This window comes from Leucoraja erinacea, chromosome 28 (genome assembly GCF_028641065.1).
Source record: "Leucoraja erinacea ecotype New England chromosome 28, Leri_hhj_1, whole genome shotgun sequence".
Lineage (NCBI taxonomy): Eukaryota > Metazoa > Chordata > Chondrichthyes > Rajiformes > Rajidae > Leucoraja > Leucoraja erinaceus.
In genome coordinates this window covers 14939664-14960064 of record NC_073404.1, presented here as the reverse complement: position 1 = coordinate 14960064, position 20401 = coordinate 14939664, and the positions used below count along the sequence as shown (strand labels likewise).

Here is a 20401-nt window from a genome sequence, read left to right as displayed (position 1 = left end):
TCATGCAAAAGTTGGCTCATTGAAGGCCTGGTGTTGCAATTCTTTTTGCAGGAAAACTACTTCAGTTGACCGTGGAGGCCTGTGATGCCAAAGAAGGAAAAGAAAAGGGATTTGGGCCGACTGCTGTGCTCTATGAGTCACTGCTGGGAGACGGTAAACATATGAAAGTAATTCTCTAAATGGATAGGGGAAGGGAGAAGGAGCATGGGGCATGATTAGTACAGTCTAATTTCTTGATTAGTACAGGTGTCAGAGGTTGTGGGTGGAAGGCAGAATGGGGTTAGAAGGGAGAGATAGATTAACCATGATTGAATGGCAGAGTAGACTTGATGGGCCGTAAGGCCTAATTCTACTCCTATCCCTTATGACCTGGGGGGGTTTTCCTGAGTGGTAATGGGACAGAATTTTTTTTTTAATTTGTTTTTCTCAATTGAGGAGTGTGGGGATTGTTGGTAGATTTATTTTATTGTCTGGCTGTTCAGATGACGAATGGTCTTTAACTCTGAGAATCAGATGATTAATATTTGCTTTGATCTATTGCAGGATTTTTGTCAGAGGCTGGTCATACACGAGCCAGCTTCATTCTGTCAACGAGAACTAAATTGGCCATCCAGCTTACTCAGATCAGGGTTAAGGTGAGTGCTGAAATGTGGGGACAGACTGTGTTTAACCTTACCTAACTGTCGCTGACCAATTCATTCTACAATCATCTATAGTTTTGGTTCTTGGCCATTTTTGCTCTCCTCCGTACAATCCAACCTATCCAGATCCCACAGCTTGCTACTGTCAAATTTCCCCAACCAGCCCCCTCCATTTTATTTTTTCACCATCCTCTTGAATTCCTCCAGTTCTGGTGTTAAATGCATCTAAACCTTTCTTTATCATTGTGTCCTTTCAGTTTTCTCTTAACTTTTGAAAAGCCTCTGTTTCAAGCAAGTCCAGTCATCTCTTTATTACCTCACCATCTCTGTCTATATATTTTGCTTTCGCTTACTGTCTCTTACCTCCTTTTAGTTCATGTCATAGGAGACGTAGTAGACCATTCGGCCCATCAAGTCTATTTTGCCATTCAATCCCTCTCAACCCCATTCTCCTGCCTTCTCCCCATAACCCTTGACACACTTACTAAACAAGAATCTGTCAATCTCTGCCTTAAAAATACCCAAATGACTTGGCCTCCTGCCGTCTGTGGCAATGAATTCTTCCTTTTCCCCTGTTCTAGTAAACTACGGACTGTCTTGGTTGCACTAAGGACTTTGGGCTTTTGTTTCACACTGATATTGTTTTTTTTTTAATTTATCGAACATTCTTTTGTGTATTATATTATTTATGTTCATAGATGATGGGAACAGAATTAGGCCATTCGGCCCCTCCAGTCTACTCTGCCATTCAATCATGGCTGGTCTATTGTTCCCTCGTACCCCTAGTCTCCTGCCTTCTCCCCATAACCCCTGATGCCTGTAATATTCAACAGTCTATCTATCTATGACTTAAAGTTATCTCTGGGTACTGTGTTTATGGACCTGTTATGTTGACGCAAGCAAGAATGTAATTGTTGATAATTTTTGGTATTTATTACAATTAAACACACTTCTGTCTCTTTTGCTTCCCCCTGATCCACACTCTATCTATCTTCTCCTCTCCTGCAGTGTCATCTCAGTCCCAGCCCTTGAATTTTGTTACTAAGTATTTCAACGTTAAGACATGATTTTGTCTATTTTCTGGTTAACCACAATGATCTGCTGACTATTTCAATTTTTCCTACCCAGGTTCATAATGGTGCTAAAGGCGCAAAATGTGGCTTGGTCTTTGCTTATAATGATGAGTCAGAAACCTTTGATGCAGAGAAACATTTCAAGAGGTTTGATAAGTATAACAAATGGAAGCTACAAGAATTTCGACAATTTGTGAAGGAGAGGTGAGGCACAATTTCCACTCGGCCAACGTATTAACATTGCATCTTTGCAGGAATTCATCTGTGGTAGTTTATTATATGATGAGTTTACTGGCATGAACTAAATGTTGGACGACCAGCAGCTTGTCAAACAATACAGTTAAAAGTGCATGGTGGATTATAAGTATCAACTTGCATTTTTGAGGATCACATCCTATTACTGTGGTCTGTACTCTGTGGTTATGGTGCTGCTTGGGTTTCATGCTTGCTGCAGCAAATAAAGTAATTTACAGTAAATTTGGTAATGGAAACACCTGTATTTGTCAATCTATCAAGCTATTATGGCAGTGGTGAGAAGAGAAGCTCCTGTGTTTTTAGACAGATAGTAGCTGGAAAATACTGGCAGCTACAGTCATCGGGTTTGGAATGCCTACATATGGCAAGTGGAGTCAGCGAGTCAAATAGCATGGAAACAGGCCCTTTGGCCCAACTTCCTCATGCCGACCAAGATGCCCCATCTGCACCAGTCCAACCTGCCCTCATTTGGACTATCTCCCTCTAAATCCTGAAGTAGTTACTGAATATGCTCTGCTGTTGGACAATACATGAGTTCAACAGTGCAGCATGAAGTTCAGCAGTACGTGAAATCCTGCCCGCCGGGTTCTGCCCTGGTATAGCACCAATAAACCCTTTCATTTAAATGGACAGGAAAGGTTAGAAATGAGAAGAGAAATTGCTGATATTTGAAAAAAATATTTGAAGTTGGTGTTAATGTTTAAATTGCTCTTAATGTTTAATTTTATACAAGATACAAGATACAATTTATTTGTCATTTGGACCCCTTGAGGTCCAAACGAAATGACGTTTCTGCAGCCATACATTACAAACAAATAGACCCAAGACACAACATAATTTACATAAACATCCATCACATTGCTGTGATGGAAGGCCAAAAAAACTTATCTGTTTAAACTTTAAATGTTTAATGCTTCGTGCCTGCTTCTGACTGCCATAGATATTTGGAAGCATTGAAAACCCATAACTGCTTTGACAACCAGTATAGCATGGGAATCTATCATTGGTATTTTCAACTGTTTCGTAGCCCGGGCTTACCCTGGATAGTTTGCTACATTGTGATGCCGATGCTTTCTATTTAAAATTGTATTGAAACAAAATTCAAATTTCTATGGTGGGGGGTAAGGTTTTTCCATTTGACATTGGGGAGCATGAGCAGTGTTGTGTTGCTAGCAATTGATTTTGGCCCACTGTTGTCTCTGTGTATTGTCAGTGTAGATTTGAGATAGCAAATTTCAGTCATTACTTTGTCATGTGCACACATTATTTTCCAAAGTCCCATTACAATCTGGTATTGAGAATATTTGTCAATTGTCTCATAATTTAGGGGTATTAACTGTTGAATAACATTGAATCGTAATCACAATAGCATAATCTGGCACATTGTTTTGGACCTGCCTGTTATAGAGTGAGCAAATTCATCATCAGCGTGAGGCAGTAAGTATTCCTTTTTGGATGGGACATGTGTCGAGTTTACCAAAGGTAGATTTCATATGGCACCATACGAGAGTCCTAAATGCACTTTTGAATTGTGAAAACTCCTTTATAAAAATACATTTTCATGTTGAATATTTTTTATTGCAATGATGTTTGGAACTCACGGAACATCTGCCTTAATTCCCTCCTCACCCAGGTATCCATTGATTAGGCTATCCTGCCAAGAATTACTTCAACCACACCCAAGGTTGCTATACATGTGGCTTCTTTCATCCAATATAAATTATTTGCAGTTTTCCGCTATTTTATTTCTTCCAATTTACCAAGCATGATACTACACTCAGTTGCCCTGTTTCTCTCATTGCTCATGTAAATCTTTCTCACAGAAAGAAAAACATTTTTTAAAATAATAATGGTTCCAAAGACTTATTTTTCATATTTTTAGATGATATAACTTCTTACTTCTGAAAATTATTATATTTGTTTATGATTATTAATGGAGCTCGGCAACCTGGTCGGCTTGAACAAGTTGGGCCAAAGCGTCTGTTTCTGTGCTGTATAATTCTATGACTAGTTATTTTAAATAATATTATTAGGATGTGTTTATTTTTACAACTGCTGTTACTGAAGATCAACAGCTGATATTGCAACTTTGGAAGTGACATGTTATTTGATTTTACCATTGATTTTTCACTAGAAGCGGTAACCAGAGTGTCGACTTAGATGGAGATGATCCTGTTGGTTGGTTTGAACTGGAAGATGAATGGAATGAGACTGAAGTAAAATTACCGGTTTTGCGAATCAGCAAGGTAAGGAAGCTTCAATAATATTGCTTCCTTCTGTTCGCCTATTTAGATATGTTGCCATTGGCAAACCTGGTATCCATTGCTCATCTTGAATTGTTCTTTAGAAGGCATGTTGGTGAGCTTATACTACTGCAGTCTCTCTGCTGAATCTAGCCCCACAGTGCTATTGGGAAGAGAGATCCAAGATTTTTGATCCAGCAATGTTGAAAGACCAGTTTTATATTCCAAGTCAGGATGGCGTGTGACTTGGAGAGACATTGTAGGTGCTGACGTTTCAATGTGCCTGAAGCTCTTGTCCACTTTGGTGATGGAGATTATAGATCTTGGAGTGCTGTGATTGTAGGTTTTGGTAGTGTGGGTGAATATATACAGTGCATTGTAACAAAAACAACCACACAAATTATAAACACAATCATAACACACATATTCTTTTACATAATAAATAATAGAAGGAAAAAACGTTCTGTAGAGTTAGCCCCTGGTGAGAAAGGCGTTTACAGTCCGAATTGCCTCTGGGAAGAAACTCCTTCTCAACCTCTCCGTTCTCACTGCATGGCAACGGAGGCGTTTGCCTGACCGTAGCGGCTGGAACAGTCCGTTGCAGGGGTGGAAGAGGTCTCTCATGATTTTGTTTGCTCTGGAGTTGCACCTCCTGTTGCATAGTTCCTGAGGGGGGTGAGTGAAGTTCCCATAGTGCGTTCGGCCGAACGCACTACTCTCTGCATAGCCTTCTTGTCCTTGGCAGAGCAATTCCCGAACCAGATGGTAATGTTCCCGGACAAGATGCTTTCCACCGCCGCTGCGTAGAAGCACTGTAGGATCCTCGGAGACACTCTGAATTTCCTCAATTGCCTGAGGTGGTAAAGACGCTGCCTTGCCTTACTCACCAGTGCTGAGGCGTGTGATGACCATGTCATATCCTCAGAGATGTGGACTCCCAGATATTTAAAACAGTTCACCCTATCCACAGGATCCCCATTTATACTCAGTGGAGTGTACGTCCTCGGATGATGTGCCCTCCTAAAGTCCATGATCAGCTCCTTTGTTTTTTTGATGTTCAAGAGGAGGCTGTTCTCCTGGCACCAGAGTGCTAGATCAGCCACCTCCTCCCGGTAGGCCTTCTCATCATTGTCTGAGATCAGGCCCACCACCACAGTGTCATCAGCAAACTTAATTATTGAATTGGAGCTGAACCTAGCCACACAGTCATGTGTGTACAGGGAGTACAATAGGGGGCTGAGGACGGGATACTTCTGTGGCACAAGTGTTACTTATTGCTTATCACTTGGGTCTTGCTGTATGCAAGAATGGGCTGCCTCACGTAGGATTTGCAAATAGAATCGAACATTGTGTAGTAATTAGCAAACATCATCACTTCAGACCTTTATGATTGATGGAAGGTCATTGATAGTCATAGAATGATACAGTGTTGGGAACAGCCCCTTCGGCACTACCTCCCCACGCCAGCCAACATGTCCCAGCTACTTTAGTCTCACCTGTCCGCGTTTGGTCCTTATCCCTCCAAACCTGTCCTATCCATGATGAAATGGTGAAAAATACTTGACCCAGGAAACTGCCCTGAGGCAAAGATGTCCTGGAATGGGATAATAGACTTCCGCGACTATCGCCATTTTCCTTTGTGTGAGCTGTTTTATTTGTTTTCACTTTGCCCCTTGACCTTAGTTTTATTACAGTCCTTTATGCCAAAGATCCTATAGCAAAGCAAGATGGATTACTCTCACGCAAACGTGAGGTACGCTCATGGGCGGATTCATGGGTGATTATAGGACACATTTTAGCAACCTGACTCTGCCATCTTGTTCCGCCATCTTGCTCCGCTTTCTTGCTCCCGCCTTCTTGCTTCCGGCCAAAGATTGGATCCGCAGCGAGGAGAAGGAGTGCGGGGCCCGGGCAGCAGCGGGGAGAGAGAGTGCGGGGTCCGGGGCAGCGAGGAGAGAGAGTGCGGGGCAGCGGGGAGAGAGAGTGCGGGGCAGCGGGGAGAGGGAGTGTGGGGCCCGGGGCAGCGGGGAGAAGGAGTGCGGGGCAGCGGGGGGGGGAGAGGGGCAGCGAGGAGAGAGAGGCGGGGGGCATAGGAGGGGGAACATTGTAGTAAGGGGGCAGGCGAGAGAGTGCCGGGGGGGATAAGGCCTAGTGTGTGTGAAGTTGCAGGGAGTTTTACAATGTTTCTTATTTAATGTCCCTTGTCTAGTCTGAAATAAAGTTCATTATTGGATTAGAAGAAATATAATTGTGTGTGTTATATACATTTATATAATTTTCATGTATGTGTGTTGATAAACATTTTATTCTTTAACAAGAATCAACAGAACTATGAACTAACAGAATTATGAATCTAACCCTATATCACGCACAAAAAGTCCCTCCCTGTCAATCACCCTGCGAGTCGGGTCGGTTCCGGTTACTACAAAATCAACTCAAACACTGCTTGTGAGCCATTTAAAAAGAAATGATTTAAAAAACATTAAAAAAGACAATTACCAGAATCAAATTTTATTCTTGACAAGAAGTTTGAACTGACAGATTTATGAATCTGACCCACACAAACTGTTGCCCCGCAACATTGATTACAGTGCAAGTCGGGTCGGGTCAGGTAGGCTCAGGTTACTAAAATGGGCGTGGAAAAATGCCCATGATCCCCTCCATAGCGTACTACACGTCAGTCCATTGCATTTAGCAGGAGTAGTCTATCTTGCTTTGCTATAGGATCTTTGCTTTATGCCTCACTCGATCAAATGTTGCCTTAATGCCAGGGGCCGTCACTCTCACCTCACCTCCATAATACAGCCTTGTGTGAACTGTTTGGACAGTGCCTGTGTTGTTGTTTTGAGACAGTGGTCTTGGTTAAAGCCAAACTGGAATGGGACTTGCACAAAAAGCTGAAGTAACTCAGTTGGTCAGGCAGCACCTCTGGAGAAAAAGAATAGGTGGTGTTTCAGGTCCATCAGACTAAGAGTCAAGGGAGAGGGAAACGAGAAATCTGAAAAGGAACATAAAACAAATAAATGAAAAATATGCTAAAAGCAACGATGATCAAGGAAAGTTGGGAAGAAGGGTCTCGACCCAAAACGTCGCCTATATCCTCCACTCCATAGATGCTGCCTCACCTGCTGAGTTTCTCCAGCATTTTTGTCTACCGATGATCAAGGAAAGGTATGTTAGTAAATTGTTTGTCTTTATCGAGAGGCAAGTAATAATCCAGCAAGCCTAGGTAGTACAGGTGCACAACCTTTTATCCGGAGTTCCAGAAACCGAAAAGCTCCGAAAACCGGCCATTTTTTCCAGATGTCGTCTGCGCACCAAAGCTCGCGTTTGGCGCCAAACTTGACCCAAAACGACCCACGGTCAACCCAGGTCTGTACTACTGTAGCGGCTGCCTCCTCCCTGGAGACCGGGAGACGCTTAAACATCTGTAAATCATTGCTTAAATGTTAGTCAGTTAGTTTGGAGGGCTTTTATGTGAAGGGGGGTGAAGGGGTAAACTTTAATTCTTAGTCCCCTACCTGGTCGGAGAGGCGGGGAGCGGTCAATGCCGGTGGGGCAGCGGGCGGCGCCGGTTGTAGCTCCGACCCCGGCAACTCTACCCCTGGCTGCGAGGCGCTCCAAATCCAGCGCGGCCCGCGGCCGGACGCCCCAGCTCCGCGAATGTCGGGAGTCGGCGGCGTCGCAGCGCTGGGATACCAGCGGGGTGCGGGCAATGCCTTACCGGGTCGCCGTGCGGCAAGCTCTGGAGCGCTGTGGCCGCCGACACACAACATCGCGGAGCGTCGCTGGATTTGGAGCCGCGCAGCCAGGGGTAGAGTTGCCGGGGTCGGAGCTCCAACCGGCGCCGCCCGCGGCCGGACGGAGCCCCCAGCTCCGCGGCTCCAGATCCAGCGACGCTCCGCGAATGTTGGAAGAAGGCGGCCACAGCGCTCCGGAGCTTGCCGCACGGTGACCCGGTAAGGCATTGCCCGCTCCCCGCTGGTATCCCAGCGCTGCGATGCCGCCGACTCCCGACATTCTCGGAGCTGGGACGTCCGGCCGCGGGCCGCGCTGGATTTGGAGCGCCTCGCAGCCAGGGGTAGAGTTGCCGGGGTCGGAGCTACAACCGGCGCCGCCCGCGGCCGGACGGAGCCCCCAGCTCCGCGAGGTTGGGAGTCGCCGACCAGGTAGGTAGGGGACTAAGAATTAAAGTTTCCCCCTTCACCCCTACACCACCACCACCACATAAAATCCCTCCAAACTAACTGACTAACATTTATGCAATGATTCTCCCGGTCTCCGGGGAGGAGGCAGCTGCTCCAGACTTTTCAAGCCGCCCGCGCTACCTACCTAATCTACGCTAAAAATCTTCCATTCTGAAATCCGAAAATGTCCGAAATCCGACAAGTGTCTGGTCCCAAGGCTTTCGGATAAAAGGTTGTGCACCTGTACCTACAAATATTATCTTAAAAATATTTTAGGGGGTTTTACCTTCCTCTGAAATTAAAATTGAGTGAGAAACCATCTAATTTCAAGAATTTCTTTCATTGCATTAAATGGTTATGGACTGCTGGGAACTTTAAAGGTTTGGTTTTAGGGGCTTGTTCTTCCAGTAGATGGCACCCGTGTGTCAGTTATTTCATCGTGCATCCAAATTTTATTTACTCTGTGGTTTTATGAGTGCTTGCCTTCAGGCCTTTGCATATGTATGAGACACTAATCTCTGTCTGTTGCCCAGTTACAATTAAAATATGGCCTACATTTGATGTAATAGTGATAGGGCATGATCTGTTCTATTTCTGTATCTTTTCTATTGGACCAAACAGCGAGGTATTGTTCAGCTGACCAAAGCCAGACACTGAAACATGTGAAAACAGCTTTGTCCTGCCCCTCCACTCTTCCAGGTTTCATTCACCACATCCCCGGCAATCTGTCTGAAGAAGGGTGCCGACCTGAAACGTCACTCATCCATATTCTCCCGAGATGCTGCCTGAATCCGCTGAGTTACTCGAGCAATTTGTGTCTTTCACAAGTAAATGTAATCTGTACTAGGAAACTAAGTTTGCTTTGCATTCAACAATTTGAGACGATTTTGTTTATTTTTGTTCATGTAGCTGAATTTAGTTAAATATTTTGGTAACTAACTTAATCTGATCAGCATACAATAGCAACATTGCATTGAGACTAACGTTCTGAGCTGTTTTAATGACGAAGATCTATCTTGATTTTTACTGCAGTATTTGATGGTGAAGTTTCTCTGTCCCCGTCAAGAAGACGAGAATAATGCGCGTATTGGCATCAAGCATCTATCCATCCGTGGCTACGTGAGACCACACAGTCAAGAATGTGTTTCTTTCACTGATAGTGCACCTAGTGGTCTTGTTGCGGGACAGACTCTTGTGTTGAAGACACTCTACTTCATCCAGCAGCTGACACAGGATGCAGTAAGTTCAAACATTTATTTTAAAACACATGTAATATAAAATGATGCTAGACTTCAAATGAAGTCTTTCTTCTAAATCTTCATCTAAGAAATTGTTAAACCATGGTCCAATGTTAGACATTTCAGCCCAGCCTTTAGTTGCAGGAATAACCTCAGCTTCTTAGTCCCTCCATTTCATTGGTCGCATTTCGTAAATCATCTCTGCAGCTTGGAGTTGGACAGCACCAAAACAGGCTGTTTGATCTCATCCTTGCCGACTAAGACACCCCATCTAAGCTAGTTCCACTTGCCTGCATTTAGCCCATATTCATCTAAACTTTTCCTATCCATGTCAGTGTCCAAATGTCTTTTAAACATTATTATTGTATCTGTTTCAGCTACCTCCTGGCTGCTCATTCCATATACTCACCACCCTCTGTGTGGAAAAAGTAACCCATTAGCTTGATATTATATTTTCCCTGCTCATCTTAAACCTATGCCCCCTAGTTCTTGATTCCCCTACTTATTGACTGTACCATCACACTATCTATTCTCCACATAATTTTATACACCTCTCGAACATCACCTTTTGCCCTCCAGTCCTATAATAAGATCATAAATGATAGGAGCGGAATTAGGCCATAAGGCCCATCAAGTCGACTCCGCCATTCGATCATGGCTGATCCATCTCTCCCTCCTAACGCCATTCTCCTGCCTTCTCCCCATTACCTCTGACACCCGAATAAAGTCCTAGCCTTTGATTTACTTTGGTGGCAAAAACAGGAAAGCAGACTTTTATCTAAATGGTGGCCGATTAGGAAAAGGGGAGATGCAACGAGACCTGGGTGTCATGGTACACCAGTCATTGAAAGTAGGCATGCAGGTGCAGCAGGCAGTGAAGAAGGCAAATGGTATGTTAGCTTTCATAGCAAAAGGATTTGAGTATAGGAGCAGGGAGGTTCTACTGCAGTTGTACAGGTGAGACCACACCTGGAGTATTGCGTACAGTTTTGGTCTCCAAATCTGAGGAAGGACATTATTGCCATAGAGGGAGTGCAGAGAAGGTTCACCAGACTGATTCCTGGGATGTCAGGACTTTCATATGAAGAAAGACTGGATAGACTCGGCTTATACTCGCTCGAATTTAGGAGATTGAGAGGGGATCTTATAGAAACTTACAAAATTCTTAATGGGTTGGACAGGCTAGATGCAGGAAGATTGTTCCCGATGTTGGGGAAGTCCAGGACAAGGGGTCACAGCTTAAGGATAAGGGGGAAATCCTTTAAGACCGAGATGAGAAAAACATTTTTCACACAGAGAGTGGTGAATCTCTGGAATTCTCTGCCACAGAGGGTAGTTGAGGCCAGTTCATTGGCTATATTTAAGAGGGAGTTGGATGTGGCCCTTGTGGCTAAAGGGATCGGGAGTATGGAGAGAAGGCAGGTACGGGATACTGAGTTGGATGATCAGCCATGATCATATTGAATGGCGGTGCAGGCTCGAAGGGCCGAATGGCCTACTCCTGCACCTATTTTCTATGTATCTATGTATCTATGTAGCCTGCCCAATCTCTTCCTATATGTTCAGGCCCTCGAGTCCTGGCACACCCCGATAACCTCATTAAGGCCTCGACGCCTTTATGTATTATGCTGGTAGAGCTATTCCACCTAGGACTTCATTGCCAAGGGTTACCTTTATTGTTTTCACAGTCTCTTCCTTTGTTTGTTTTGCAAACAAACCTGCAGCAAACTATGACACACACTGCTGGAAGTAAGCATCAGGCAGAACATCCACAGAGAAAGCAAAACGTTTAATGTTTCAGATCAATTACCTTTTGACATCTAGTACAAACCCACTGACTCCCATAGCTCTCTAGACTACACTTCTTCCCACCCTGCTTCCTGTAAAGACTCGATCCCCTACTCACAATTCCTGATCTCCCGGTTGCTCAGCACTTTAACTCCTCCCATTCCCAATCTGACCTTTCTGGCCTGGGCCTCCTCCATTGTCAGAGTGAGGCCCAGCGCAAATTGGCGGAACAGCATCTCATATTTTGCTTGGGTGGTTTACACCCCAGCAGTATGAACATTGACTTCTCTAACTTCAAATAGCCCTTGCTTTCCCTTTCTCTCCATCCCCTCCCCTTTCCCAGTTCTCCCACCACTCTTACTGTCTCGACTACTTTCTATCTCTGTCCCGCCCACTCCCCTGACATCAATCTGAAGAAGGGTCTTGACCCGAAAGGTCACCCATTCCTTCTCTCCAGAGATGCTGCGTCCAGCTGAGTTACTCCAACATTTTGTGTCTACCTTCTCTCAGAGCTGCTAGATAAGGTAATTGAACTAAAACATTAGTCACCACCAGGACAGATACTTCCTGACCTCCTGAATATTTCCAACATTCTATATATATTCAAGAATCATGTATATGTTCTTAATAGCCTTCCTAACTTGACTCGCGGTAATCAAATATTTTGCATATAATTTTCCAAAATCTCAGCAAACAATAGAAATAGTGCATTAAATTTCAGACCTTGAAGGAACGATATTTATCTATGTAATGCCGTTACCCTCAAAGTCATGAGGATGAGTACAAGTGCAGTATACTTAAGACGGAAATTAGGGCAACAAGGGCATAAGATGGATCTGAAAGGCAAGGTAAAGGACAATCCCAAAAGATTCTACAGGTATAGTAAGAGAAGATGGGGCTCGTCAGCCTGGGAAGGCAGTCCATTTAGGAGAGGGAAAACTCTGATTTACAACCTCCACTGCCTTGTGGCCTTATCCAATCATGGAAAAGGCTCCTGCAGTAAACCTCAAGAAAATCCAGAGTCGGAACCCCTAAGGCAGTTCGTCGTTGTCTACAACCTCTCTCTGGCAGCTCCTGCGACAGTGCTGGTGCCAAACTGTAATGGCCCTGCTTTTCCTTTGGATCGATCAGCGACATGGAGAGGGGGGACGTGCTGCATGGGCAACAGCCTGTCCTCCATATGACACTTGTAAACTAGGATGCATCACCCATGGTCAGTCATGACCGAGGGGGGCCAACTACCAGTAAGAGAAAAATATTGGTTAAGAAGACGATAGGCCCTCTTAAAGATCAGCTTGGACATCTATGTGTGGAGTCACAGGAGATGAGTGAGATTTTTAAAAGACACTTAATGTGGATATTTGGAGGATGGTAGTGATTGCATGGACATGTAACTGAGACAAATGTTATAATTGAAGCGTTGCCTACAGGAGGCTTCTGTGAAGTATTGGATTGCCTTTGTCCTGGACCGTAAACCTTTGCCATAACATATAATTTGCGCAAAGGTTCGACATATGTTTACAGTAATTAACACTGTGTAACTCCTTGTTCAGTTTTACATTGTGGAATGTTTCATAACATGCAGTATGGCAAATATCTAGTAAACTGATTAATCACAGTCTTCTGATGATGAGCATCAAAATCATATGAAAGATGCAGGCCAATGTATAAAACGTTACTTTATTAGAGGCTTTGCATTTTTTAATCAATTTGCCGTTAAAAAGTTGCTTGTTCTGAACAAATTCCATAACATATTTATGTAAATTAAGTGTCTTGGTACCTCTGAAAAAGCCAATGAATTTAAGACTATTTCAGAACACTGAACGCAGTTGTCAGTTTTACTTGTGTTCTGCAGTGAGGCCTAAATGGCTAAATTAAGGGAGCTAAAACAAAGCTAAAAATTAAAAACATTTAATTTTCTACACTCTGTAGTGCGTTACTTGTTTCGTTTTGAGGAGACGACTTGTATATCAATTGGACATATGGTTTTTGAACAAGGTTTATTTTGTTCAAAGTAGGTTTTAAAGAATATTTGGTGTTAAACCTTGCCAAACTAGGTTTGATAATTTTTCTTGGTTTATGCTAAATGAGGATGATGTTATTGGTCATCCTGGAATCTTGATGGAAGTATCAAATGCCGCTGGACGTGAGCTGTATTTGTTCAATGAATGTGGGAGATTGAATTTGTCTGTCAGGGTAGACTTTCAGAGCCTTGTGTAATTGAGGCTGTTGACCAAACAAGAGATCACTTGGTTGCTATGAAATGCCCAATGGCATCAATTAAGTACTCACCTGGGTAATTAGTTCATTGTTTCAAACTTTGAGATTGAGTTTAATTTGTATTTACACCTTAATCACTCTACAGATTTTCTGTAAACTCAGTTTATGGCAAACTATAATTTTGTTTATCTTATATTTTGACATACTTGCGAATGGCTGAATTGAATGAGTTGGGTTTAAGTGTAATAAAATTGCAGTTCATAACATGAAAACAATTGAAATTGAGTATGAGGGCTGCATCTGATTATCCACCATCCTGTGGTCAGAAATCTCTTGGTTTACAGGGCCTCCCTTTAAGATAGTTGGGTTCTTTGTTCCTGTGCTCCCTTTAGCTCGGCAGGAAAATTGCTGGAAAATTATTTTTATACGGTGTGACATCTTTATGGGCGCAGCAGTAGAGTTACTGCCATACAGCACCAGAGACCGGAGTTTCATCCTGACCTCTGCTGATGTCTGTACTAAGTTTGTACGTTTTCCCTGTGACCTCGTGGGTTTCCTCTGGATGCTCTGGTTTCCTCCCATATACCAAAGACTTGCTGGTGTGCAGGCTAATTGGCTTCTGTAAATTGTCGCTAGTGTGTAGATAGAACTAGTATATGGGTGATCGTTGGTTGGCATGGACTCGGTGTGCCGAATGGCCTGTTTCCACTGAACTAAACTAAAAATCTTAAACTAATTAAAAGTGTTGGCAAAGCGATTCAAATAGCATCCAGAAAATCTGGCAGGCTAACACTTCAAAAGTCCTCAATATTTTCATTAAGGAATCCTAAAGCTTTCCAAAATAGTTTCCATTTGAACGTAATTTAAATGGATCATGTTATCCATTAGTTTATTGCACAATAAATGGTGTTTCTTTACTTGTAGGCAGAACTGAAGGAGCGGAAGTTGAAAAAGAAACCTTACCTGGACTTCTCAGATCTTAACCTACAGCTGTTCTGGAACTTCTACAAAAAATTCAGAGAAAAGTAAGATCACTTTTTTTAAATTACCATAAGTGGCTTTTCCTGGAGATAGCAATTTATTTTGGTATTGGTATTTGGATAACGATGTTGCAAGTGCATCTTCCTGTAATGGCTTTCTTTGGGTATAAGTACATATGGAGACAACATTGGAAGCAGTTTATTTTAAATGGGGGAGAAATGTGGGGTCTGTTTGTATGTGCACTGTGGTCATCTGTTTGGATGTATGCTGTTGGACTATGTATTAATGAACAACAAAAAATAACGACATGTAATGTCCATTATTTTTTCCCCTCAGTCATGGATTAGAGTGTCTGCAAGCCCAGACTATCTTGCTGCAACTGCTTCAGAATTGTTTGGTGCTATTGTCTGGATCTCCTCCGTCTGAGGAAGCGCCAGGGACATCGCAGTCTGGCACTGAGAGGAAACAGCCTATTGACACAGAATCTGCTCGTGACCTCTATGTGTACCTCTGTGAAGGTAATGTATAGAATTGTTTAAAGTCAAAGCAATGTGCTGGAAATGCTCAGCCGGTCGGGTAGCTACTGTAGAAAGAAACATGGTTAACATTTCAATTCAAAGATCCTTTGTCAGAACTTCCTGACAAAGTTCTTCAACCTGAAACTTTTCACTTTCCACAGATGGTGCAAGAATGGATTTTAAAGCAATGTATTTATTTACACTGTATCACACTACACTGTGCGTAGTTGGGATATGGAAGTACCAGTACTCTGCAAAACACAAGGGCTGGAGGTACTCAGTGGGCCCGGCAGCATCTGTGGACGGAATGGACAGACAACTTTTTGAGTCCTGACCCAAAATGGCGTCTGTCCAACTCCCTCCACAGACGATGTCTGGCCTGCTGAGTTCCTCCAGTACTTTGTTTGCAGCATCTGCAGTCTCTTGTGTTTCTCAGTACTCAGCGCTACTGGAAGAGTTGCTGATGATGTGAAGACTTTCTAATCTTGTCTCTTCTCTAAGCAGTAGTGGATGGCGAGAAATACAACATGGTTTCTGGAATGTTGAAGAAGGAAGCAGTGAATACCATCCTTCGTGGAGCCGCCATCTTTTTTCCAGACGTAAACACGCGGCGTAATCAACTTTTTAAAATGATGGTAAGGCTCGCCCTTCGAATCTGACTTTGCTTTCTGCTGGTTTAAATACAGATTTGCAGCTATGCCCAATACACCCAACTGTGTTCTTTACCTTTGCAGGAAACGATCACCGAACCATCTCAACCTCATTCTGCTACAATTACATTCCAGTCCCTGTGTCATTACTTTAGGTGAGCAATAAAAAGAACTCTGCCCCTCTGGGCTTCGCTCACGCGCCTGGCGAGGGTTGGGGCGGCTGAGTACACCACCCGTGTCTCCTGCCACTTGTCCCACTGCTTGTCTCCCCCGGAAGCACCCTGCGCCAGTTTATCCCCTCGTGTGGTGGTTCAGAGAACCCGCCCCGTACCGCTCCCCCGAGGTCCTCAGCAGCCCTAGCGGGCTATTCGTTCAGCCCCTCTTTGACGATCTGTTTTGTCGTCCAGGCGTATGAGTTGTAGTTTTAAAGACCTCTTGGATATTGTGGGTTAGGTCATGTTGATGCATGGCATGTTCACGCGTTTAAACCCAGAATGTTTCATTGCACCGCGCGATTGTTCTTCTCCTAGTGATCTGGCCGTTCCCCTTGGCTTCTGTGCTTATTGGCGTGTGGCGTACCCCTTCTGCACCCCCTATTCATTCTCGGGCACGCGTTGCCTACTAGTTCCCTCCCTCACTACACTCGTGCCTCTTGTTTTCCCAGTTTAAATCGCTGTGGCCTGTTCGAACGTGCTAGCTTTCACTGTCGCGACCTATCTTTTTGTTACACTTGCTGTCACCGTTTTGCTGCTGCGCCCCCCCCCTCGTAAGATCTTGCGGCCGTGTCGCCAAGCTTATTCGATTGGGCTTGCTTTTACTCCCTGCGTTCCCTACGTTGCCGTTCAGCGTTTGACCCCCTTTCTAAATTTATGTACCTTCGGTGTTTGGTACATATGCCCCATGAACGAAATTAAGACTCGCCTGGACCGCACAACGTCACGCCTGCCTCGTGAGGTCATTCTATAAATTCTCCGGCGTCACCTACGTCCCCTTTCCCCTTTCCTTCTACTTGTAGTGACTCCTGTTGTTTCGCGGAGCGGTCTCATTGGGCCATCGGTTTCTGAACCGGCTTCTCTCGCACTCAGTCACGTCTCATAAGACAAATCGATCCTGCCTCTGTTTCTCCCCTTTTTCCTTTATTTCCAACCAAGGATCTTTTTGTCCTGGTTAATCCCTGGTTGCTAATTTGTTCGCCTCTCTTGGCTGATGTGTGACTGTTTCCGGCTGTCCTCTCTTGCGGCATGGAACCTGCGCTGGGTGAGTCACTGTCTAATGATGTGGAGCTTGTTGTTGTCAGGGTAGAATTTCTCTCTGTTTCTCTTGTTTTTCCCCACCTCTCCGTTGATCTGTCATTTCCACTTGCCTCTCTTGTTCTTTCTAGTGGCTTCTGATTTGCCCTTTTCCCTAGTAGCTTCTTGATCGCTCCCGTTGTTATTTCCTTCATCCTCTACCCTCGTCTTGTTCCCTCCTTTCCTGGTATTTCCTCCTTACTGTGCTTCTCTACACTGTTGCGCCTTTCTGTAATGACGTTGCTGTCACCAGGTCCATGATGTCCTCCCACTGCTATAACACGCCCCCCCTCTGGCACTTGAGTATTAGCTTGTTGGGGCCATCGCCGAGCTCTCATCATTCATTCAGACCTTGTTCGCTGCAGACAGGCGATTTTTTTTTCCGCTACGTTTTCGCGCATGGCCGTGAGATTACCATAGCGGCCGTGGCCTTTATATACACTTCACTATCGTGTGACTTTGGGCGACCGCGTAGCGTTCCTGCACACCGCTCAGACTTGCGGACAGTGTTCCTGCATCTGCTGCGTCTGTACTAAGTGCTCCGTTTCCGTGCAGTCGGCGTTGACCTCTGGATGGTTGGTTCTCAATCCCCAAACTTGCTGGTTGCTGAATTGTTCGTACTTGCGCGCGTTGTAGATCGCCTAGTAGGTCGTGCGTGGGTGCGCTGCCTTGTTTCCGCCTGGTGACTAGTGCCTGTCAACCTCAAATACTCTTACCCTATATCTCAACTGTTTGGCCACGCTGTCTTCACATTCTCGCACCATGGCTTTCCCCCCTTTCCCCCTTTACTATTTTCACTCTCCTTCCTCCGCATACCTTTTCCTATTCCCCCTTTCCCAGATCCTCTTCACCCTTACATAAGCCCTTTAGGTCCTATTTCCCCCGGCTCGTGACCTCTATGTGTACCTCTGTGAAGGTAATGTATAGAATTGTTTAAAGTCAAAGCAATGTGCTGGAAATGCTCAGCCGGTCGGGTAGCTACTGTAGAAAGAAACATGGTTAACATTTCAATTCAAAGATCCTTTGTCAGAACTTCCTGACAAAGTTCTTCAACCTGAAACTTTTCACTTTCCACAGATGGTGCAAGAATGGATTTTAAAGCAATGTATTTATTTACACTGTATCACACTACACTGTGCGTAGTTGGGATATGGAAGTACCAGTACTCTGCAAAACACAAGGGCTGGAGGTACTCAGTGGGCCCGGCAGCATCTGTGGACGGAATGGACAGACAACTTTTTGAGTCCTGACCCAAAATGGCGTCTGTCCAACTCCCTCCACAGACGATGTCTGGCCTGCTGAGTTCCTCCAGTACTTTGTTTACAGCATCTGCAGTCTCTTGTGTTTCTCAGTACTCAGCACTACTGGAAGAGTTGCTGATGATGTGAAGACTTTCTAATCTTGTCTCTTCTCTAAGCAGTAGTGGATGGCGAGAAATACAACATGGTTTCTGGAATGTTGAAGAAGGAAGCAGTAAATACCATCCTTCGTGGAGCTGCCATCTTTTTTCCAGACGTAAACACGCGGCGTAATCAACTTTTTAAAATGATGGTAAGGCTCGCCCTTCGAATCTGACTTTGCTTTCTGCTGGTTTAAATACAGATTTGCAGCTATGCCCAATACACCCAACTGTGTTCTTTACCTTTGCAGGAAACGATCACCGAACCATCTCAACCTCATTCTGCTACAATTACATTCCAGTCCCTGTGTCATTACTTTAGGTGAGCAATAAAAAGAACTTGGTATTTTTCATTACTTCAAACATCCCAAAGTTTTACAGCCAACTGATGTTTCTGAATGTAATATTTAAAGATGTGGCAGCCAATGTGTGCAGAGTACGCACAGCAGCAAATGTGCAGAAGTGACAAGCTAGTAGGGGACAGACCTTGTGCTGTCCTGCTTTGCCATCAGATAGTGGAGCTGGGCTATTCCTGTGCATGGGCTCAGGTCAGCAGACGCTGTCCTCTGGAGAACTGCTTTTCAGGAGTTGAAAGCAACGGCGCCATAATCCACAGATTTCCTTCATCTAAGACAGAACCCGTTTGTGGAGCCTTTTTCAAGTTAAACCTGGTGTAAGCACAGAGAACCGATTAAAACCAACTATGGAGTATTCTGCTGACTGAACAAAGTTAAATAAACCAATATTTAAATTATAGTTCATTTAAGAGTTTTTGAGTGCATTTCTATTTGGTCGCTGAATTTTAAAAAACAATTTGTTTAATAGGTACAGAGTGAACATTGTCTGTGAACGTCTTTGTTCCTTCTGTTGAAATTCCTTCTGTGTACACTATCGTCTCTTTGGACTTGTCCCATGCTCCAGGAAGAATTTGTCTGACCATTGCATCATGGTCATCTATGTTACACATGGTGATGCAGTCTTATTTGCTTTTCTCCCTCGATCCAAGACTGTCCATTATTTGTGGATTAGCCTGGAGTGAGGCTCTTTTGCTTCGCAAGCACCCAGCTGCGCTTTAAACTCCTCCAATAGCACTCTGTCTGAATACTTGCACTTCCTCTTTGTATTCTATCTTTACTCCAATTCAGAGCCCCCTCATGAATCCCCTTAAGGCTCCTTCAGGAACTTCCCTCTGTTTTCTCCCTCACATTTCCTTACAGCCCCCTCTACTTTATCCCTAAGCCTGACATGAGCTTTTCCTTAAAGGCCACAAGCAGCTTTCAGCACCAGATCCTCTTCACCCTTACATAAGCCTCCCTTTAGGTCCTATTTCCCCCTCCTTGTTCTCACATGCCCTCCTGGTGGTATCTGAGGTACCTAATCCATTTAATTTTCTGGTTCAGTAATCAGGATCCAAGTGGGCTGCTCCAGTTGCCACAGAAAGGGATTCCCGCAGATTTTGACGTCAATTCAATAATGATGGTCATGGATACCTTGCTGTTAGTAGCAACACGAGAGGTAAGAGATTTTGGTGTGTATGTGTGTCATGAGTAGGTAAAGAACGATTTACAAACTTCAAAACTATTAATTACATTATTTTCCTGTATGGTGGAAGATAGTGATTTGTCGTAAAGAAACTTATTGGTTTTCCTACTTGTGATCATGTGCAAAATAAATTAAGTTAAGCAGTTTTTAAGTTATAATAAATCAAATACTACTTTTATCTACAGTCAGCCTTGCATTCTAATTGTTCGGGTAATGAAGTGTATGAGTAAGGAATTCTCTCTGAAATTGAAAGGTGTTTTGATAGGTTTGATCTACGTTGTTGCCTTAGAGGGGTGAACAGAGGTTTATTAAATTGATTTATGTGGTCATTTATGAGGAAGGATTAAATAGCCTTCTCTGGAGTTTGAGGATGAGAA

The 20401-nt window shown here is 44.0% G+C and overlaps 1 protein-coding gene across 4 annotated transcripts in view; it reads left to right on the top strand.

Moving 5' to 3' along the window:
• The window catches only part of zzef1 (zinc finger, ZZ-type with EF hand domain 1), a 149512-nt gene that overhangs the window by 32515 nt on the left and 96596 nt on the right, over positions 1-20401 (top strand). For all 4 annotated transcript variants that reach the window (XM_055657837.1, XM_055657836.1, XM_055657838.1 and 1 more), the window contains exons 9-18: positions 52-153; positions 544-635; positions 1770-1918; positions 4104-4215; positions 9432-9638; positions 14570-14670; positions 14963-15144; positions 18504-18634; positions 18734-18804; positions 19883-19997. In XM_055657837.1, coding sequence (XP_055513812.1) covers positions 52-153; positions 544-635; positions 1770-1918; positions 4104-4215; positions 9432-9638; positions 14570-14670; positions 14963-15144; positions 18504-18634; positions 18734-18804; positions 19883-19997 — 1262 coding nt within the window. The remainder of the gene's footprint in view (positions 1-51; positions 154-543; positions 636-1769; positions 1919-4103; positions 4216-9431; positions 9639-14569; positions 14671-14962; positions 15145-18503; positions 18635-18733; positions 18805-19882; positions 19998-20401) is intronic.